The 19,738-nt window shown below is 37.4% G+C and overlaps 2 protein-coding genes across 2 annotated transcripts in view; both read right to left on the bottom strand.

Moving 5' to 3' along the window:
• The window catches only part of cfh (complement factor H), a 148,230-nt gene that overhangs the window by 124,828 nt on the left and 3,664 nt on the right, over positions 1-19,738 (bottom strand). Inside the window, exons 5-13 of the mRNA XM_052123717.1 lie at positions 16,629-16,811; positions 16,343-16,513; positions 15,870-16,064; positions 15,606-15,776; positions 15,338-15,514; positions 15,030-15,188; positions 14,788-14,940; positions 14,484-14,663; positions 13,925-14,101 (exon numbers count right to left, since the gene is read on the bottom strand). Coding sequence (XP_051979677.1) covers positions 13,925-14,101; positions 14,484-14,663; positions 14,788-14,940; positions 15,030-15,188; positions 15,338-15,514; positions 15,606-15,776; positions 15,870-16,064; positions 16,343-16,513; positions 16,629-16,811 — 1,566 coding nt within the window. The remainder of the gene's footprint in view (positions 1-13,924; positions 14,102-14,483; positions 14,664-14,787; positions 14,941-15,029; positions 15,189-15,337; positions 15,515-15,605; positions 15,777-15,869; positions 16,065-16,342; positions 16,514-16,628; positions 16,812-19,738) is intronic.
• On the bottom strand, positions 11,525-13,737 carry LOC127641309 (complement factor H-related protein 1-like). Its single transcript, XM_052124237.1, has 3 exons — positions 13,548-13,737; positions 11,816-11,992; positions 11,525-11,719 (listed from the first exon to the last, which is right to left on the bottom strand). Exons 1-3 carry the CDS (start codon positions 13,717-13,719, stop codon positions 11,622-11,624), a joined length of 447 nt encoding a protein of 148 aa, XP_051980197.1. The 5' UTR covers positions 13,720-13,737; the 3' UTR covers positions 11,525-11,621.

Genomic DNA, 19,738 nt, shown 5'->3' with positions numbered 1-19,738 from the left:
TTTTTTTTAATGGCGTTGTGCAGGTTTATGTGAATGTATAATAACATTAGGATGTTAATAATTATGACCATAGACACTGAGAAAAATATATACAGTAAATACTGTAAATGTATTATACCTTATGGGAACAGTCCCCTTCCCTCCAAAATTAAACACAAAAAATTTATTCAATTCAAATATATATATATATATATATATATATGTATAGATATACATTTGACTAATTCATGTCATTTTATTAATAGATTGGTGTGCCAAGAGTGACATTAGTCTTCATATAGACTGAGTTAAGCAAGAGTCTTGTGACAAATTATAATAGGACATTATGGCCATAAAAAATCATAGTACTTGGATACTTAAGTAAATTTGAAGGCAAATAATTTTGTACTTTTACTCAAGTGAATGTTTAAAGGCAGCACTTCTACTTTTACTTGAGTAATATTTTACCTTGAGTATCTTTACTTTAACTCAAGTACATGGTATGTGTACTTCGTCCACCACTGACCAGATGTAATAAGCAGAGGTCGCATTAATCTAATTATCTGTCACTTGACAGAACATTGATGGATAATTCCAAATGCTGTCCATCATTTTGGCAGACAACAAAGTGGGAAAATATTTAAACCAAGCTCCTCATTTTTTTCAATTTTAATCATTTTCAAGTTTCACTGAGAGTGTATTTGAGTGTATGTCAGTGTTTTTTCAGCATTCTGCGTGAGAAGGCGGCACTTGTTAATGCAGAAAATAATGCAATGTCCCTCAAATCTGAAGATCTTTAAATGGATCCTATAATGTTCACATCCCTTACAAAAAAAACATAAACTAGCAGCAAATTTGCCACTCGATATATTTCGCAAAGGTTTGCCAGAATTTTGTAGCTCTTCGCCAGTGGTGGTGAACCTCCAGCAAACCTTTGGCAACAATGGACAAAGATTTCCGCAAAGTTCATTTGCATGTGAAAATGATTAGTGGCAAATTTGCCATGAGCTCTCGATTTTCATAAGGGATGTCCTCTTTTCCCAGAAATTTCCTGTTTTTCTAAGACTTATTCTTGCTCAACAAAAGAACAGATTAAAGTTCTAGAGCCAAGTGGAGTAACTTTACCATGTAAATGTGTGTGATTAGATTGTGTACTTATCCATTCGTGGGATTGTCGTCAAAACCGTATGTCCATACGCAGCTTTTTGTGAGAAAGGCATTTATGTTAAGTAAACACAGACTGTTCCACAGTGATTGACTGTTGTTATTGATATTTTCAGTGCTTTGTAATGTGAATAAGCTGCGAAGCAGAAGTCTTTAACATCCACAGTGGAAGAAAGCTCTAAGCATAATGGGAAATTTCGCAGCCAGTGAAAAAGGTGGATACACTCGATAAGCACTTTATTAGGAACACCTGTACACCTACTTATACATGCGATTATCTAATCAGCCAATCGTGAAGCAGCAATGCAATGCATTAAATCAAGCATACATGGGTCAGGAGCTTCAGTTAATGTTCACATTAAACATTTTATTTTATGAACACACTTAATGTAGGTTCAAAAACAATCTAGAGACTATTATTTAATAAAGGTGATGTTTTAAATTAAGCTTCCTAGAAGTTTAACAGAGGCTAACCTTTATTTTGTTTTGTTGTGATTTTAGTCCCCACCGTGATATAGGGTATTTTGTGATATTTGCTAAAGAAGCAGAAATTCAATCTGAAATTAATGATCTGTAAATGAGTTCAATTTCAACCAGTTGTAGATGGTACTCCCTGAAACAAAAGAAAATATCTGTTTACTGATACCAAATTATTAAGGATTGGCTAACAGGACTGAGCGGTATAGAGACAAGCGGTGATGACCCAATGATCGGTAAGACTTTTCAGTGGCAAGGGGAGGGGGTCTAAGTCAGGGTATCACCCTCACTAAGTTCACTTAATAAACAAGTTTACGTTTCTGATTCTCATTTATATTTAGAATAAAAGATTAAATTTACAGATTTCCTTGATAATCAACTAAACTTGTTCTTTTCTTCCAGGTTTAATCCAGATAAACGGAGAAATAAATGACTCTACTTCATCACTCTGCTTTATCTCGGTTTAACATCAAGATTCACTTCTCAGGTAAATATCTCTCTCTTTTCCTAGAGCTTTAGATTAATATTAAATGAATCTTTTCAATTTTCCGGACTTCAGCTGCTATAAAGTCCTAACAGTGCAGTTGATTGGCATCTAGTTGCTCTTCGCTGTTCTGTTCTGTCTGCATTTACTCTAGGGTGGAGTCAACGGCTACAGCAAGATTGGCTGATTGAATAGATCACCATTGCAGTGCTGATCCAGACTCTTTTTTTTTTTTACATATATTATACTAATACAAAATATGAAATTTTGCATATTTTTCTGACTCTTCTGATTCTGTTTCTAGTTACTTGTCTTTTGTTCCCATTCTGTCACTCACTCGACATTATGTTGATGTAGTGACACTTGGAGTCACACTTGGGAGCCCCAAACACCTCTGATCTTTGAGAACAGGCCAATGAGAAATGGTGAGTCGAATTTGCATGCCACTCCCCTGGACATGCGAGTATAAAAGGAGCTGGCTCGCAACCACTCATTCAGATTTTTTCTGCAGTTGCGTGTCAGCGAGCTGAATCTCACTGCCGGTCCATTCACCTTTAAGATGAAGTGTATGCTGTTGGATATATGTTGCATTCCAGTGGCTTCCTCTCTGTCTGCACGATTGGTGCAGAGTATGCCCCTGGGCACTTCAACAGCGCTAAGAGAGTATATATTCCTGAGAAAAGAGTACATTTTCTATATTAGAGAAAACACATTGACATGAATATCTTTTTAAAGACGTGTCTTTTTAATGATGCCTTTCTGTCTCTGTTTAATTCCTGGATGTGGTCGTTATCTCTCCGCTTCTGATGGTCATGGGTGCTACTACATGTGTCTGGACTGTGATCAGAGTAAGACAGCTTTCATGGATGGTTCATGTTCTCATTGTGAGAGCATGGCCATGGCTATGTTGCGGTGGCAGCCCCCAGTGCTGCGCCTTCTACCTACGTGTACGATGGCCGATGCTGGAGGCAATTTGGGGACGCCAATGTGCGCGGTCTCGCCGGGTAAATCTCCATGGACCTCCCATTCTCCAGCATGATCGTTTGCCCCTGTTGAGTTCCAAGATGAGATCAGCTCATCTCATGGCCAGTCTAACATCTCTTTCTGGGCGTGCGAGCAGGATAATATTCCAGGGCGGCCCATGGGTACATGAAGATCCCTCAGGTGGATAAGGCAGTTGCGGTGCACCTGTGCCCGCAAAATGCCGCCACCAGGCGGGATTGTCCGGCACTCCGCTCCAGGGCCTGTAGGACTACTTTGTCTCTGGCGACCAAAGCCTAAAGTGCTGCTGGACAGGCCGCCTCCACTCTGCATGCCATGGCCCTCCTGCAAGTCCACCATGCTAAGGCACTGAAAGAGCTGCACGTGGGTAGTCCTGATCCCAGTGTGATGCAATGTGACCAACCTAACCCTCTGGGTGATGAAGGTCACGGTGCGAGCACTGGGGCAGGCGATGTCCACTTTGGTAGTCCAGTAGCCCCACCTGTGGCTGAATCTGGTCGAGATGATCGACGCCGAGAAAATTTGCAGTGCAGAAGCAGACAGAGGCAATACAGCATATCTTGCCCTGGGGCAGCTCAAGATCCTGTACCCCGTTTGCTCGCCGAGGGCGTCCCCCTGTGGTGGCAAAGACCCAGGCGGCTCCGCCACAGCCTGAGCATAGAGCCCAATGCAGCCCTCCTTGGCCTCAGCATAGAGCCCCCTGCTGGAAGCGGACGCCCCCCGCCTCACGGCCTGGCACGAGAACCCGGAAGGCTCCTAAGCACCCCTGAGATGGACGACCCAGGGAGGGATATGTCCGCCGGAACTCTGGAGCTGGTATCCAGACCATTCCATCCCCTGGTGGAGGGCCAGGAGATAAATCTTGTGTTCCCTTTTGTTTTATCTTTGCTGCACCCCGAATGGGCTGCGGTACTCACATCCTCAAAAAAAAGAGCGGTTTCCTCACTCATTGGGTCACACAGCCGGTGTTTACAACCGCCGTTATCACGGGCCACCCGCCTTCACGCGCCTGACCGCACCACAGTCACACCCACGGCCAGGCGGTTGTGACGAGCTGCAAGGATGTTCTCTGATGTAGAGAGTGTGTTAATTTGTATAATAAATTACCAGGAAAGTAGAGATGATCAAATAATGTGTTATTATGCTTAGCCTTTATCATGTTTTTTCTAATAGAAAAGTATCAACATTTGTAGAGCAATACTTCAGGCAGAACATTCCACCTGTCACAATCTTCAGAAAATTGTGCATCATGCATTAGAATGAGAACACAACTATTTTTGGGCTTAAAAGATTTAAGAATCAAAGAATGTTGAACATTATATCTCAAAAGGAGGAAAATGTGGCCCCCCATGTGCTACTTAAAAAAATTGAAGCTCTAAATATAAAAATATATATTTTTATATATTTTTTTTTAATTAATCTGATCAATGCAGCATTGTTGCAAAAAAACTAGAGACATAAGGAGGGAATTTCATAATATTTTCAAGCTTTCTGTACTGCCATTGCAAAATGTGTCTTTTAGAATTGAGCTGATAAACACACAGAAATAGTTTGTAAGTGAGGTTACTTAAAACATTTCATTATGCTAAACTTCCACAAAAAACATACTAAACGTACATGTTGTCCTAAATGAACCTCATTATCTCACACTAAATAAATGTTTTTAACCAGAAAAGCAGAATGCAGTTTACTGGATCTTACAGTTGGCGTTTGGTAAACACTAAAATGTTAAACTTCAGGTCTTTGACTTCATTTGTAAATGATTGTAAGAGACTTTTTTTTTTTTTTTTTAAATGGAGTATTAATTAATAACAGCCTATAGGGAAAACTATGCTGGTTGTCAGACATTTTACTTCAGTGTATAGTTTTATTTTGTATTTCTGTATAGGCACATACCTTGATATAAAAATGCAAAATAAACATTCACATTTATTGCAGAGGAACAAATATGCAGTTCATTGAACACACGGTGACCTTTTGTTACAACATAACCCAATAGCCGGACACATCCCCATCAGTCCATGCCAACTCAAGTGCATACAGGAGGGATTAGTGTTCACACCTCAAAAGCGATGTGGTCATATGCATTTTTGACCACATCCATATGTGGTTTTTGTTATCTGATTACAAAACATTTTAGACAGCATTTAGACCTGTATTTAGAACTGACCACATGTGTTTTTCTTATGTCATCCATCACACATACAAGTACGAGGCAAGACCAAACGGTCTGTAGTGTTCATTTTTGTTTACCACAGTGCCATGGTTCTGGCATTAGTGCCAGCTCATACTGTTGTTTGTTTTACTCTGACTCGTGTCCCACAGGTGGAGATGGCACATGTTTCCATGTGAACGCTGATCGATCGTGGGGAGACTCTGATCATGGCAGTGAATTACTCACCCATTTCCACCTTCTTCACTCTGATTGCACTCTGCTTATTCCTTGTGTTTCCCTTAATTCTTTGCCAATATATTGTTCGCTGTCAATGTTAAAGGGTTAGTTCAACCAAAAATAAAAATTATCCCATAATTGACTCACCCTTAAGCCATCCTAGGTGTATATGACTTCCTTCTTTCTGCCAAACACAATCAGAGTTATATAAAAAAAATATCCTGGCTCTTCCAAGCTTTATACTGGGAGTGAATGGGACCCCAGAATTTGAAGCCCAAAAAAACACATCTATCCATCAAAAAAGTACTCCATACGGCTCCACGGTGTTAATAAAGGCCTTTTGAAGAGAATCGATGCATTTTTTTCTTTAACTGTGCTCTCTTGTGTAGTTGGAGCCTGTTCATGTATCGTGTTTTTTGATGCCATTGACTTGCATTGTATGGGCGAAAAGACCCCATACATTCTTAAAGAGCCCATATTATTCTGATATGATCAGGGGTGGATTATGACTAGCAAGGGCCCCAGAGAACTTCAAGCATTTAAAACTACTTTAAACTTTCAGACAAGATTTTGTCAGACCAAAATTATAGTTTGTCTCTCAGGCCCAGTTTAATCGTTACTGTTGAACCACACAAAGTAAAATATCATTATTTTCTTTTCTCCAACCACCTAAATAATTTTTGGTAATGTAGGACAAACATGCAGTTATAGCAATGAATAGTATAATAAATGTTTTTGTTTGACAGCCCTTTTATACAAAAAATAAAGCTTAACAGTATAAAACTAACATATGAATAGTCTGAAAATTATTTATTATTTAATTATTTATAAACCTGACAAAACCAATTTTTCTACAAATAATGACATTTTAAGCACACGTTGCTTGATTTCAATAACTACCTCTTGAAATAAAAACACACTCACGCACGTGTCCAAGGTGAAGTTATCGCCACTGCCATCTCCTATTATACCCTATATTTATAACCTATAATAGTATTTACATATAGTATTTATAAGGTGTATAAAGAGAAAGACAGGCAGTATTTATAGTGTTGATTGTACTTGTGTGTCATTGTGGTGTCAATACTTTTTTGGTATTTTGAGGAATGTTTGGATCCTCGTGTGTTGTCAAAACTAATGATGTCATCATCAGCTAAAATGCAAGTGCAGGTTACTTTTCTTCCTGAACGATTGTGCACCCGAGTCGGAGTTGCTTTCACATTCACGCGAATCGAGCTACAGTTCCATTGCAACCGAACTCAGACCACCTCCTACAGGTAGTCTCGGGTTCAGTACCGCGGTGTGCACCCTGGTCCGCATGACAGCTTTCACATTACCAATTTGTCATGCGAACTGTGCTCTGTTTCGAACTAAACTGCCAGTGTGAAAGCACCCTAAGATGAGACTGAGCCAGGAGAAGTCGGAAGTGTTTCTGAACAGTGTTGATGTTGGGCTTCTGCTTTACACAGTCTTAACTTATAAAGCAAAATTCTGATGTGAAAAATCTGTCTAATTATCGCCCAATCTCAAATCTCTCATTTCTTTCAAAAATCTTGGAGGGTGTGGTTGCATCACAATTAAACAAACATTTAATTGAAAATAAACTATTTGAGCCTCATCAATCAGGATTTCGGAAATTACACAGCACTGAGACTGCATTGGTGAAAGTCGCTAATGACTTACTAATTGACTCCGATTCCGGCTCCACGTCCAATCTCATTTTCTTGGATCTCAGTTCAGCCTTCGACACTATTGATCATGCCCTATTACTCAATCGTCTCGAACATGTATTTGGTTTGTCAGAGACTGTTCTTGACTGGTTCAAGTCCTATTTCACTGATCGCAGTCAATTTGTTTCTTTGGGTGGTTATAGGTCCAAAGTTGGTTCTGTTCATACGGGTGTTCCACAAGGATCAGTCTTGGGTCCTTTACTCTTTAATATGTACATCTATCCACTTGGTCAATTACTACAATCTCTCAACCTTAACTATCACTGTTATGCTGACGATACACAGATTTATATACATACTCGACCGGGTCAGCAAGTGAACGTTGGGCATCTTTCAAACTGTATTGCTGAGATAAAGATTTGGATGTCCAATAATTTTCTGTCTCTAAATGGCTCAAAAACAGAAGTTATGCTCCTTGGATCTCCTCATCAACTGCGGAAGGTTGGGTCTTCTACTCTATCTGTTGATGGCGTTACACTGGAGTTTAAGACCAAATTAAAAAATCTGGGTGTCATATTTGACGCCACACTGTCATTTGAGCCTTTTGTCCAGAATACAGTTAAGACATCATTTTATCACCTTAGAAATATAGCCCGCTACGCCCTATGTTGTCCTTCTCAGTAGCTGAGAAATTGATAAATTCTTTTGTCTTTTCGCGTATTGACTACTGCAATGGTCTTCTAGCTGGGGTATCTAAATCATCATTGGATAAATTGCAATATCTTCAAAATTCAGCTGCTAGAGTGCTGTCTGGGGTCAGGGCTAGGGACCATATAACCCCGGTCTTGGAGTCCCTGCACTGGCTGCCTGTTAGGTACCGTATTGATTTTAAAATCCTTATGCTGGCCTATAAATCTCTGCACAATTTGGCACCGGAGTATTTGACTGATTTATTAATACCTTACACACCACGTCGAAATCTGCGCTCCACTCAGAGTTTTCTTTTGGTTGTTCCGAGGACACGGCTTCATATGTGGGGTGATCGAGCATTTTCTGTCTATACTCCTAAGCTCTGGAATTTTCTTCTGGCCGACATCAGGGAAGCAAAAACATTAGTGACTTTTAAATCTCTTCTTAAAACATTTTATTTTAGGATTGCTTTTACATGATCTTAATTTTATGTGCTTATTTTTGTATTTACATTGTGTTATTCCTCTGCTGTTATGCTTGTCTGTAAAGCGCTTTGAGAAAGCCATTTTTAAAGGCACTATACAAAATAAATATATTATTATTATTAACTTGTATCTGTGGATTCAGTGGTGAATGGTGTTGTCTAACAAAGGTTTACTTAAGTAATCCCAAGACCATGTTCTTGATAATAATTACAGACGAATGATGTTTTTTAAGACAGTGATGTCTGAGGAATCAGAGATCATGCGCATTCAGAAGTGGTTTTCTTCTTGCCCTTTACGCACTGAGATTTGACCAGATTTCTTGAATCTTTTAACTGTATTTTGCAATTTAGAGGGTGAAATGCCCCAAATCCTTCCAATTTGTCTTTGGGGAACATTGTTCTCAAAGTTACGGATTATTTGCTGAAGTATCTGTTGGCAAATTGAAAAGTCTCGATTGATCCATGCTCTTGAAGGTCTAGGCTGTTTTTGGAGGCTCTTTATATACTATGACACGATTGCCTCACCTGTTTAACATCTCCTGTTTCACATCGCCTTGTTATTTTAACTTGTCAAATTGTTATTAGTCTTAAATTGCCTGTATGTAACAACAACAAAAAGAAACAACGAAATTCACAATGTAAAACATCATATAATGTTTAACTGTGGTGCTTTAAATATGAAGGGTGAATATCATTTTCAAATCACTCCTTTTTGATTTTTTTAGCATTTTTCATACTGTCCAATCTTTTTTGGAATAGGGGTTGTATAAAGTGTTGATTCTACTGTTAATTAAAAGAACAGTTAATCAAACCTATTAATTTAAATAGAATAACATGTTTTAATAATGAACTGTTAATGATGCCAGCTAGAAACTTACCCTGACATGCATTTTTAGGTTCAAATGTACGGTGGCCCTGTAGTGCACAACACAACGAAATTCAAAAAGCAAACATAAGTTCACAACACAACGGAAACAAGCCACAACACAATGCAAAAAGCCGCAACACAACGGAAACAAGCCACAACACAACGGAATAGCCACGACACAACGGAAATGCTCCCGACCACTAGGGGACAGGTGGTCTCCGAAACGGTAAATTGCTCTCAATCTCCCATGCGTTATCGCTGGCGGTCTGGATTAGTGATGGGCAATCCGCTCTTTTTCGTGAGTCGGCTCGCTTGACTCAGCTCACTGAAAAGAGCCGCTCTTTTGGCTCACAAACGGCTCTTTAAAAAAAATGTTTTCTCTATGATAGGTGTGAAAACAATTCTAATTCAATTATTAAATGAAATCATACTCGCAATGTCTCACAATTTCTTTAAAAATGCATTGATTTGTTATGAAAAAATAATACTATTAAGCATTTGCATTAGAACTTTTAATGTATAGAAACAACATTCAAAACAAATACAATCTGAACATAATAGAACCCATATTAAAGAAAAAGCTGTTTCTCGAAGCTCTGCTTAGCTTCACAGTTAGGTGCACAGTTCGCATATGCCGGTGTAGGTTGTGCGTGAGAACCGGCTTTATGCGATATTTTTTTTGGCAAATTCTACACTGTGCTTTAACATTGTCCACATCATTAAAGTGGTTCCAAATGCTGCTGTGCTTCCGACTCATTTTCCTGCTTTTGCTTTGTTTTCACATGTGTTTTTCCTCTCCTCTCCTCCGAGTTTGACGCTGTGTGTGTGTGTGTGTGTGTGTGTGTGTGTGTGTGTGTGTGTGTGTGTGTGAGTGTGTGATGGTTTATCTATATTCTGCTCGTTTCATGAAACGATTCAGTTAAAATATTTTGTTAATTTAAAAAATAAATTACACAGATTAATATCCCATCACTTACACAGATAATCTCTTGTTGTGTCCCGATCATAGACAGTAAAAGAAAGGTCCCGATTCAACTCCTGAGGAAATATCGGCTTTTTAGTGCCGACGCTGCCCCCTAGTGGTCGGGATCATTTCCGTTGTGTTGTGGCTATTCCGTTGTGTTGTGGCTTGTTTCCGTTGTGTTGCGGCTTTTTTGCGTTGTGTTGTGGCTTGTTTCCGTTGTGTTGTGAACTTATGTTTGCTTTTTGAATTTCGTTGTGTTGTGCACTACTGGGCCACCGTACAAATGAGATTATGTTCACAACGGACCATATATTGCTATTATTATTATTTATTTATGCAGTGAAAAATATTATTTTATATAAGTGTGAATATATGACATTTTGAGACCAGGTGTGCACATGTCATTTTTTTAGGGGGGGTCCTCAATAAATGCCCTCCTCTTCAGTCACTACTACACCACTTTCATATATAAGTGACGTTAAATAATATGATTGACTTGATTCAAACCAGTTTATTTAGATGTTACAACATGAAGCACATTTTTAGGTTCACATTTTGTTTTCAGTGTATGTGTAAATAAAACAACAAAATAATGTAAAAGGATACTAAACTGCAGTTAGCCCATTAGCATGTTAATAGAAGCATTAGCAAGCATGTGTGTGTGTGTGTGTGTGTGTGTGTGTGTGTGTGTGTGTGTGTGTGTGTGTGTGTGTGTCCATCTTCATGCTCTGGATACATCAGAGGGATCTTCAGATCTTAATACAGGACAGAATACATAATTACAGATAGAAATGTAACAACATTTTTACTTAAGTTTACATGCCAAAACATGAACACACACTTGTATTGGTTCAGTGTTTGTGTTTATCAATAACTAGGACTTCATCTCATCAAATTTTAGTGCTAAAAATAAATCTCCTGAAATCACACAGATATTCATTTAAATTAAATTTGGTCAACAGTATCATCACATGTAACATCATCAATCATTAATTTAATGCCTCTAAAAGAACTCTCTAAAATTCATTGTGAAGATCATTCTTTCATTACCTCAGTGTTTCCACTCCAGTTTCTTTTCAATCAAAATATATTTTTTGTCTTGCCTGAAGAAAAGGATCAAAAGAACATTTGCTGTGTCAATGAACTTATGACATTATAAGTGCACAAAATAAAAAATAAAATGTTTAAAACATGGAAAGTGTTGGTCATTCATCCTAACCCATATTTAATGATATTGTAGTATTTTAATCTCTGCTTCTGGCACTTTAATCCTTTTCAGTTAAACATACAGATCTTCATGAATATAAACACCTTGACTAATGTGGGTGTAAAAATACACATTCAGATGTACTTACAAGTTTTGTCAGATTTGATCTCTCCATTAGAACACGACACGTCCAGATATTCAGATCTCCCCAAACCTCCAACATTCCATCCAGACTTGCAATTAAGTCTTACGAGTGTCACCATGTTTAACAAAGACCTTATATTGGGGGGGTTGAACATTGTACTTCTCAGTAATGTCAGGTGTAATTTCACAGGGCTCTATGACAGTTAAAGTCAATCTGATTAGACACAAATTGTAAAATAGTTCTTGATGAGAGTGAGATCAAGAGAATAATTTAGAAACAGACGACTCACCCAGACACTTTGGAGGGGTCTCCCATCTCCCATTCTGACACGTATAATATTCCTGTTGTTTGTCTAGCACATAGTCTCTTTTGCAAGTATAATACACCTCTGTAATTACGTCACCATTCTTTCTATATACATTAAAGTCTCCATGTTCAAGATGAGGTGGCGGTGGACAGATCTTACCTAAACAAATGAACGTAACAGACATATTTACATCCATTTTGAGCAGTTTCACAATTTCCACAGAAAATATTTGCTCACTTTGAAATCATCAAATTTTTTGGCAGAACATTGTTTATCATTTTAAATCTCATTGATGAGCATCATATATATATATATATACCAATTAAATGTTTTTACATAACCTCTAATTTTGTATTAATATTATTCTCCACGTATCATAATAAAAGCAAAGCTGTCAAAGTAATAGCTCTTTTAGTACTTTAATATCTGACAACAACAACAACAAAAAATATATACAGTATATACTGTATATATTACAACAATATGACAAAGACAGCAACTTGGCTAAAGAGATCCAATGTATTTCTAAATATGCAAACTTTATCTCAAATATGCTTTAGTAGTATCTTCAGGGGTGTGTGTGTGTGTGTATTTGTTATCTACAACCTTCTTAGCTGTGTGTGGTATGTATGTGTACAGTATGCTTGTTTATGTGTTTGTGTTGGTGTGAAAGACAGAAAAATTATACTAATGAACTGAAAACATTTGCATACAGCTTTGAATATTTGAATGCTTATTGTTTCTTATTGGTGTGAATATACAGGTTTGCTTGTGTGTTGCATCATGCATGTGTATGTATGCATGTACAGTATGTCTGTTTGTGTGTACATGTGCAGCATGTGTGTGTTTACACAGCAAGTGGATTATTTCTTCCTCTCTGCTTGTGCTCGGATGAATTGATTATCCTTTATCACTTGCGCACTATTGCATTGTGTCTGTGTTTAATTGTGTACAGTGCATAATGAACATTAAAGAGCCATTTTGCAAGATGCCGTTCCGCAAATGTTTCCACCTAGTGAGCGATATATCCCTCTGGCTGTGTCAGGAGGCGCACGAGGATGGGGTAGAGCGCAGATTTGCGTGTCTCTCTCCTCCAGCCAGGACTGGAAGCTGACACAGAGCTCGCTGACATTGATTTTACTTTCATTTTCAATTTTAATAACAACTACACTCCGCTGCGTCCATAGTAACACAGCTCTCTAACACTCATCTGCCGTCTTCTCCATATGTGTCCTCTATACCATGGTGGTTTGTAAAGCTCATGGTAAAATACTAACATAGGACCGTAATGCATTTTAAAATGCATTCTACTTAATTAATATTATTTTCTTTAGCAATAAATATGTAATTCAAGAAACATAATTTTATTCCTTTCTGTAACTGTGATCAGATTACTTAATTTTAAATGTGTAATGCGTTACACCCAACACTGATCCATAGTCCCTCTCATTCATGCACAATGCACACACATATATATGAGGTGATACAGACCTCTCAACATTTCAAGTGAACTGCTGAAGATCATGAAAAGCAGCTAGAAGAATGTTGTGGCACAAAGAACACTTAAAGTATATGTACTGTCTATATAATGTTTTTAAATGGTAAGAAAACATCATGACATTCTCTAAAATGTTGGGGTTGAATCATCATGGGTTCAACCAATTTGTGTCCATTGTGTAAGCAAATGTGATTGTAAGATTTAAAGGGGACTCACTTGTGCAGACAAAATCTCCATGCCACTCTTTATCTTCACACATCCAAGTACCCTCTGGGATTTTATCATATGGACTATTGCACTTGTATGACACATTTTCAAAGTTGTTGTACTCATTTTTCTCATTTAACAGTGTCACAAACGTCATGTACTTTGTTGGTTTGGAACACATAAGCTTTTTCTAAAGGAACAATACAGAATTGGTTCAATGTAAGTTTAATGAAAGTTAACAGGGTTTTTTTCCAGATAGATTGTTTGACTGTACAGTATGTATGACATGCCCAACATTTCCTTTTAAAAGAAAGAAAGAAAGAAAGAAAGAAAGAAAGAAAGAAAGAAAGATAGAAAGAAAGAAGGTTCTTTTCAGTTTTACTCACTAATACATTTCGGGTAAATCCAGGTTTTTACTTCACATTTAGCAGTTGTCTCCCTCGACTCAAACCCCTCAACACACTCAAAGCGTACTGTATCTCCATGTGAATATTTTCTTTTGTCTTGGTTTTCATCTACCAGTATGGCATTGTTTACTATCCGAAGAGGTTTTGAACAGAAAGCTGCCAGTAAGAGGCAATAAAAGAAGAGAGAAATCAGAGAGGAGAATCTTTTATACAAAAATAAGCAAAATTGTTATTAAATGTGTAACAAGAATGTTTAATAATAAAATAATATAATAATGTAATTTTGTAGTATCAAATAATGTTTAATTATGCAGTAAATAATCAATACATTTACATTTTGATTGTATGTTTTCTGTGATCACAGTTGAAATATTAAATTATTGGTGAGAAAGTAAACAAGAGATGAAAACTTAGCACCTCCTCACATTTGTATTGTTCTGTATCTCCTCTTGTTGTGGTTTAAATGGGTTATAATGGCAATGCATTCTGAATGGGTCTTTAAAACACACTGTAGTTACGATCACCAATCAAAACTCACCTTCACATTTTGGTGTTTCTCCCCAAGATGCATTTTGGCAAAAAACTTCCCGATTCCCCCTCATTGTGAATAAGTTTCGACATTTGTATGTTACAGAAGATCCTTCAGGATAAAATTCTTTAGGTTTAGAGAGTATTACAGCATTTTCCACTTCAGGAGGAATGTCACAACGCACATCCTCTGGAAAAAAAAAGCCATAAAAGACAAATCAGAAACTGCAAGAAGTCAGGATTTAGAGTAAATCATGTTAACATTGTAGGTCAAAGTAAATCATAGTCATGTAATAAGAGTTCAAGAGGCTCACCCTCACAGGTTGGTGTCTTCCATTTACCCATGACACATTCAATCGAGCTATTTGTTGATTTAAAGCCTGGATCGCATTCAAATTCTGCAGATTCTCCATTTTTTGTTATTTTTCCATGATTGACTTTGGGGTAAGCGCCACATTCTTCCTTCTCTGTAAAGACAGACCACAAAAAATGTAATAAAAACTCAGTAAACAAATTTGTCTTACACCTGAGACAGACTTAAATAAAACACACTCACTGATACACTGTGGCTCATTAGACTCATTGCATGTCAATGATTCCCACCAGTTGCCACTGAATGGTTTATAACCTCTATCACATGAGTAGTAGATGTTTCCCTCATTTATGTATGTGAACCCGTTTTTCAAGGATGGAAAATTGCAAGATACTTCCTTTGCTGTGGTGAAAAAACATAAAAACTGTATTAACAAAGTCATTTTATTTATTTTAATATTAGATTCTGAGTTATCAATGGGAAGTATATTAAATATAATTATTTGATTGGATAATGACATTAAATGTACTTGTCAACAAACTGTAACTTGCCAGTGCAGTGCTGTATGCCTGTCCATTGGCCCTGTGAAGTACAGGTGATTTCTACACGCTTCTCTGGTTCAAATCCAGAGTTACATTTATATCCTATTCTTGAATTGACTTCGTAGTTTTGTCTCTGACCTCCCTCAATCTTTGCATTTGGGATTTTTGGTGCTTCACACTTAAGTTCTGGAAAACATCCATCATACTAATTAATCACAGAATTCATGTAAATTATGTATCAGGACCACAGATTGTTACACTTTATAGAAGAACATACCAGCACACAGTGGATCTGGTTTCCAGCCGTCTCGTGTACATTTGGCCTTCTGTGCCATTTTATTATATCCAGAATTACAATAGTAAAATATTTCTGCATCCAATTTTGAGTCTCTAAAGTAATATTGTGGATCATAAACGCGCCTGTCACGTGGAACTTCACATCTAATATCTGAAACAAGATTCACATATTTTAAGATACACACATTTAATAATATACAATGAATTCAGCACCAAGTCAAGAAGTGATTCTCTGCAAGCTTACCCACACAAGTAGGCTCATCATCCCATTGCCCATTATCTCGGCATGTAAATGATTTTGTGGTTTCTTTTATGCCAAATATCCAGTATTTTTCAGAGCAAGTAATTTTTACTTTTTCTCCAGCTCTGAAAATAGTTTTTCCCTCTGGTTCAGTACTTTCTATTCCATAACTGGTTGTCTTAATCTGACAAGTTACTTCTGTTCAAAACAAAATTATGCAAAACTACATTAAGAAGACATCAAACATAAAGTAGTGTGAAACAGGGACTGAATAGTGTGGGACAAAGAGTTCTGACAACTAAAAAAAATCTTAGTGTAAAAAAGAATTCAAGCTACATATCATACATAACCGATTAAAGTGCACATGCATTTTGAGGGTATTGCAGAGATTGCAGACATTGTAACACCACATATGTCTAGGCTATATAGACAGAAGGACCATTTCCCTTAAAATACGTATAAATTATGTGCATTACCTTCACACTCTGGGTTCAGACTCCAGCCATATTTAGTGCATTTTGGGTTTCCCTCTCTGGACTTGTATCCTTCAACACAACTGTACTGCAAAATTTCATCTTTCTTGTATTCTTCACGGTCCGCCGACGAAATCCTCCTGTTTGGTATGTCAGGTACTCTGCATGTAATCTCTTCGATAATGCAAGGGAAAAGTGCAACAAGCATTAAAGTGGTTGTTTGACATACTGTCTATAGTATAATCACTGGGTAAAAACAGTGTCAATCAGAAGATCATTGGAAATTAACCTATGCACTTTGGAACATCGTCACTCCAAAGGCCATTCTCCTTGCAATGAATGTCACTACTTCGATCTATCTTTTTGTCGGGAGATTCACACTCAAAGTGAACAACGTCACCATAGCTTCCGTCTTCCATGTTGCCTGATGCAGTCAAACCTTCTTCTGTGTGAATAGGTTTGCACTTCACCACTAGGGGATACAAAAATGTATTTAGTTATGATTCCCCTGTAAGGCCTGTTTTACATACACTGCGTTTGTGACATGTGAGCAGCATTTATTTGTAACAGAATTAGGTAAGTGGTGATTGACATTTGCAGTCACCTATCAGCGAGGTAGGCTCTCCATTTAAAAAGCTGGTTGGTTGCCGCCTGGAGTGCGTTACATCTGGCTTTCACCCTTTAATTTCAATCAGCATGTTTCATTAGTGGATTGGATGAATGTTTCACCCCTCAGGTATGTGGATTAAAGCTGTCTTTGTACTGAGCCAGTGGTTTAGCTTTTTTGGGGGGGTATAGCGATTGGCTGATGTTTTAAGAAATGTGCGGTTCTGCATCCCAGCTAATAGGCGGGTTTATATGAATGCCGTAAGCTTTAGCCTGTGGGCCTCGGCATCCCAGTTCATCGGGGGATTATATATCTGTAACTGTGCACTATTTGATTGACAGGCAGTTAATGTTTGTATGCTTTTTTTTTTATAAAAGGAGCGCTAACGCACCTAAATGATAAAATACACTTAATAATTCCGCCAATGCCCGACTTGTTGAGGATTTAATGTAAATGCAGTCGTTCATGTCTAAAGTGAATTTAAACAGTGGGACAAAAAACGTATTTGCATCAAAATGGTGGACTTGGAGTGTACATGTAACTGTCATATAAAGGCTATTAATCAAACAACAAATGAGAAACGAATCACTACTTTTGGCTGAATGACTTGAGTAGCTTTAAAAGTATTCATGTAATAGAATAAAACAGTGACATTTTTTTAATATTGTTTGTTTTTTAATAATACTGACCCCTAATTGTGTTAATTGGTATAATAAATTACCAGTAAATTAGAGATGATAAAATAATTTATAATTATACTTAGCCTTTATAAAGATCAACATTTGTAGAGCAATACTTCAGGCAGAACATTCCACCATTTAACGTTACTACGGGTATGCTGCTTTCTGATGAGCTGCACATATATGAGAGTAAAGTGTACACCGCTTATCCAGTACATTTAATCAGGAACCCAGCTTTCTCACAGTGAGCCACATTCTCACAATAACCGCTTTTTTTGGTGTCCATCTGAACGTACTGACAGAACCGTTTGCTCAACAAATGTGATCAAATTGTGTCCATATTCAACAGCGCCACCCAGTGCATTCTGTTATAACTGCCAGTTTTAGTTTGCGTGTTCAGGATTAAACATGCATCTCACTGTATATATGGCCAGCAAAGCAAAACTTTGTTAAATTCTAATAGTATTTTTACTATTCAAATAATGATTGCAGAACGAATATTTGACTACTCGTTTACATCCCTAGTGTTTATCATAGTAGATAAGTGATGTATTTTAAAAGTTGGCATACAGTGTTTGTTATAATGGGGCATGGGTTTCGCAACTCTGTACTCAATACTCATGAGTACGTTTAAATGAGCAACTCTTTTACTCTTACTTGAGTAGTTTTTAGGACAGCTACTTTTACTCATACTAAATTTTTTTGGAAGTTACAGTACTTCTACTTGAATATGATTTTTCAGTACTCTTTCCACCCCTGTTTACAATCTGATTTAACTGTGCTTTAAATGTACATTTTTTTAAAAAATTATTTATTCAGGAGCTGGGGTCCCACTGGTGGAAGGATCTTTGGCGTCCTGTGGTGGTGGTGGTGCGCCTTCAACGTGTGCCTTGTGACACTTTTGAAGGTTTGATTGTGTGATCTGAGTGCTGTGTTTGGAAGTGTTGCCAGCCACTGCACCTCTAGTGAGGGTATTTATAATTTGTGTCCGTTTCTGTTAATTGTAGGAATTTTCAGTCTTTTTGTAAATTGTTTCTTTGTGTTGTATTTCTATTTTACTTTATTGTACTACATTGGAAACTGAGAGCCGTCAGCCGCTGCATAGTACCACTGAGGCTATTTTTAAAGAAGTTACTTTTTAAATACAAAATCATTTTTTGTACAAATAAAGTTTTGTATGTTGATATGATTCCCACGCTTTCTGCCTACCATTTCGTATAAGAGAGTCGAACCTGTGGGACCTAGTAACAATTTTTTGGTGTTCGAAATATTTCCCTGGGTGAAATTCCCTACAAGTAAAAGCACTTGGGCTTGTGGATAAAATCTGTACCACTCCGCCACATATTCATAGGCGCCCATATGAACAGGTAACAACACTGACACTGTGGCTGTGAGCCATGTAATACTGCGTGCCAGAAACAGGACTGAAAGTAGAGATTCAGCACTGAGCCTGGCAGACGCTGCATTTTTGCATGGCAGACGCTGAACTCAGCAGAAAACATGTTAAAAATATACAAGCCTATTTATCAACACAATCTTTTGCAATAGAGGAGCTTATATGAAGCAACATAAAATAATGGAGCAAACTTCTTATCCATTGTTTGTAAAAAATAGTTTTTAACATTCTTCCACACACAGGTATACAAACACTTTCTCTGAAGTAAATCTGACAGAATCCAGATGAATTAAACTAGTTTATAGTGTACACTTTGACGTTTGGTTTTGGTTCTGTGTGAATTAATTACCATTTGATGTAAATGTGGTCTTCCTAATGTAAATTAACTTTCATGGCGATCAAGTGTGTAAAAGTTCGCACTGGCCCACCCCCACAAACTATATTACAACAAACTATATTACAATTTATGGCCATTATTAAATAATAATAATAAAAAAAAACTAAATACGGTAACTATTACTGTATTTTCTCTACAGACACACAGTTCTGCTTTGCAGCAAAAACAGATGGATTTCATGAACATTACGAGACCCAACATTTTTGTAAAATGAAATTATGTGATTCATTACATATTTCACTGCAGTTTACAAGTGAAATGTCCAGTGGGAGGCACCAAAAGCAAGTGAAATGGTGTATTTTCTGCAAATCGTGGCACT

This window comes from Xyrauchen texanus, chromosome 50 (genome assembly GCF_025860055.1).
Source record: "Xyrauchen texanus isolate HMW12.3.18 chromosome 50, RBS_HiC_50CHRs, whole genome shotgun sequence".
Classification (NCBI taxonomy): Eukaryota; Metazoa; Chordata; class Actinopteri; order Cypriniformes; family Catostomidae; genus Xyrauchen; species Xyrauchen texanus.
Note: the sequence above shows the minus strand (reverse complement) of the source record. Positions and strands in the feature narration are given on the sequence as shown.

What these genes read in the sequence shown, in the direction of transcription:
- LOC127641309 (XM_052124237.1), bottom strand. Translation starts at nt 13,719, where the DNA reads ATGTGTTCCAAACCAACAAAGTACATGACGTTTGTGACACTGTTAAAT. An exon ending in TGGAGATTTTGTCTGCACAA is followed by an intron (nt 11,993 to 13,547) that starts GTGAGTCCCCTT and finishes TCATTTGTTTAG; the next exon opens with GTAAGATCTGTCCACCGCCA. An exon ending in GACCCCTCCAAAGTGTCTGG is followed by an intron (nt 11,720 to 11,815) that starts GTGAGTCGTCTG and finishes TAACTGTCATAG; the next exon opens with AGCCCTGTGAAATTACACCT.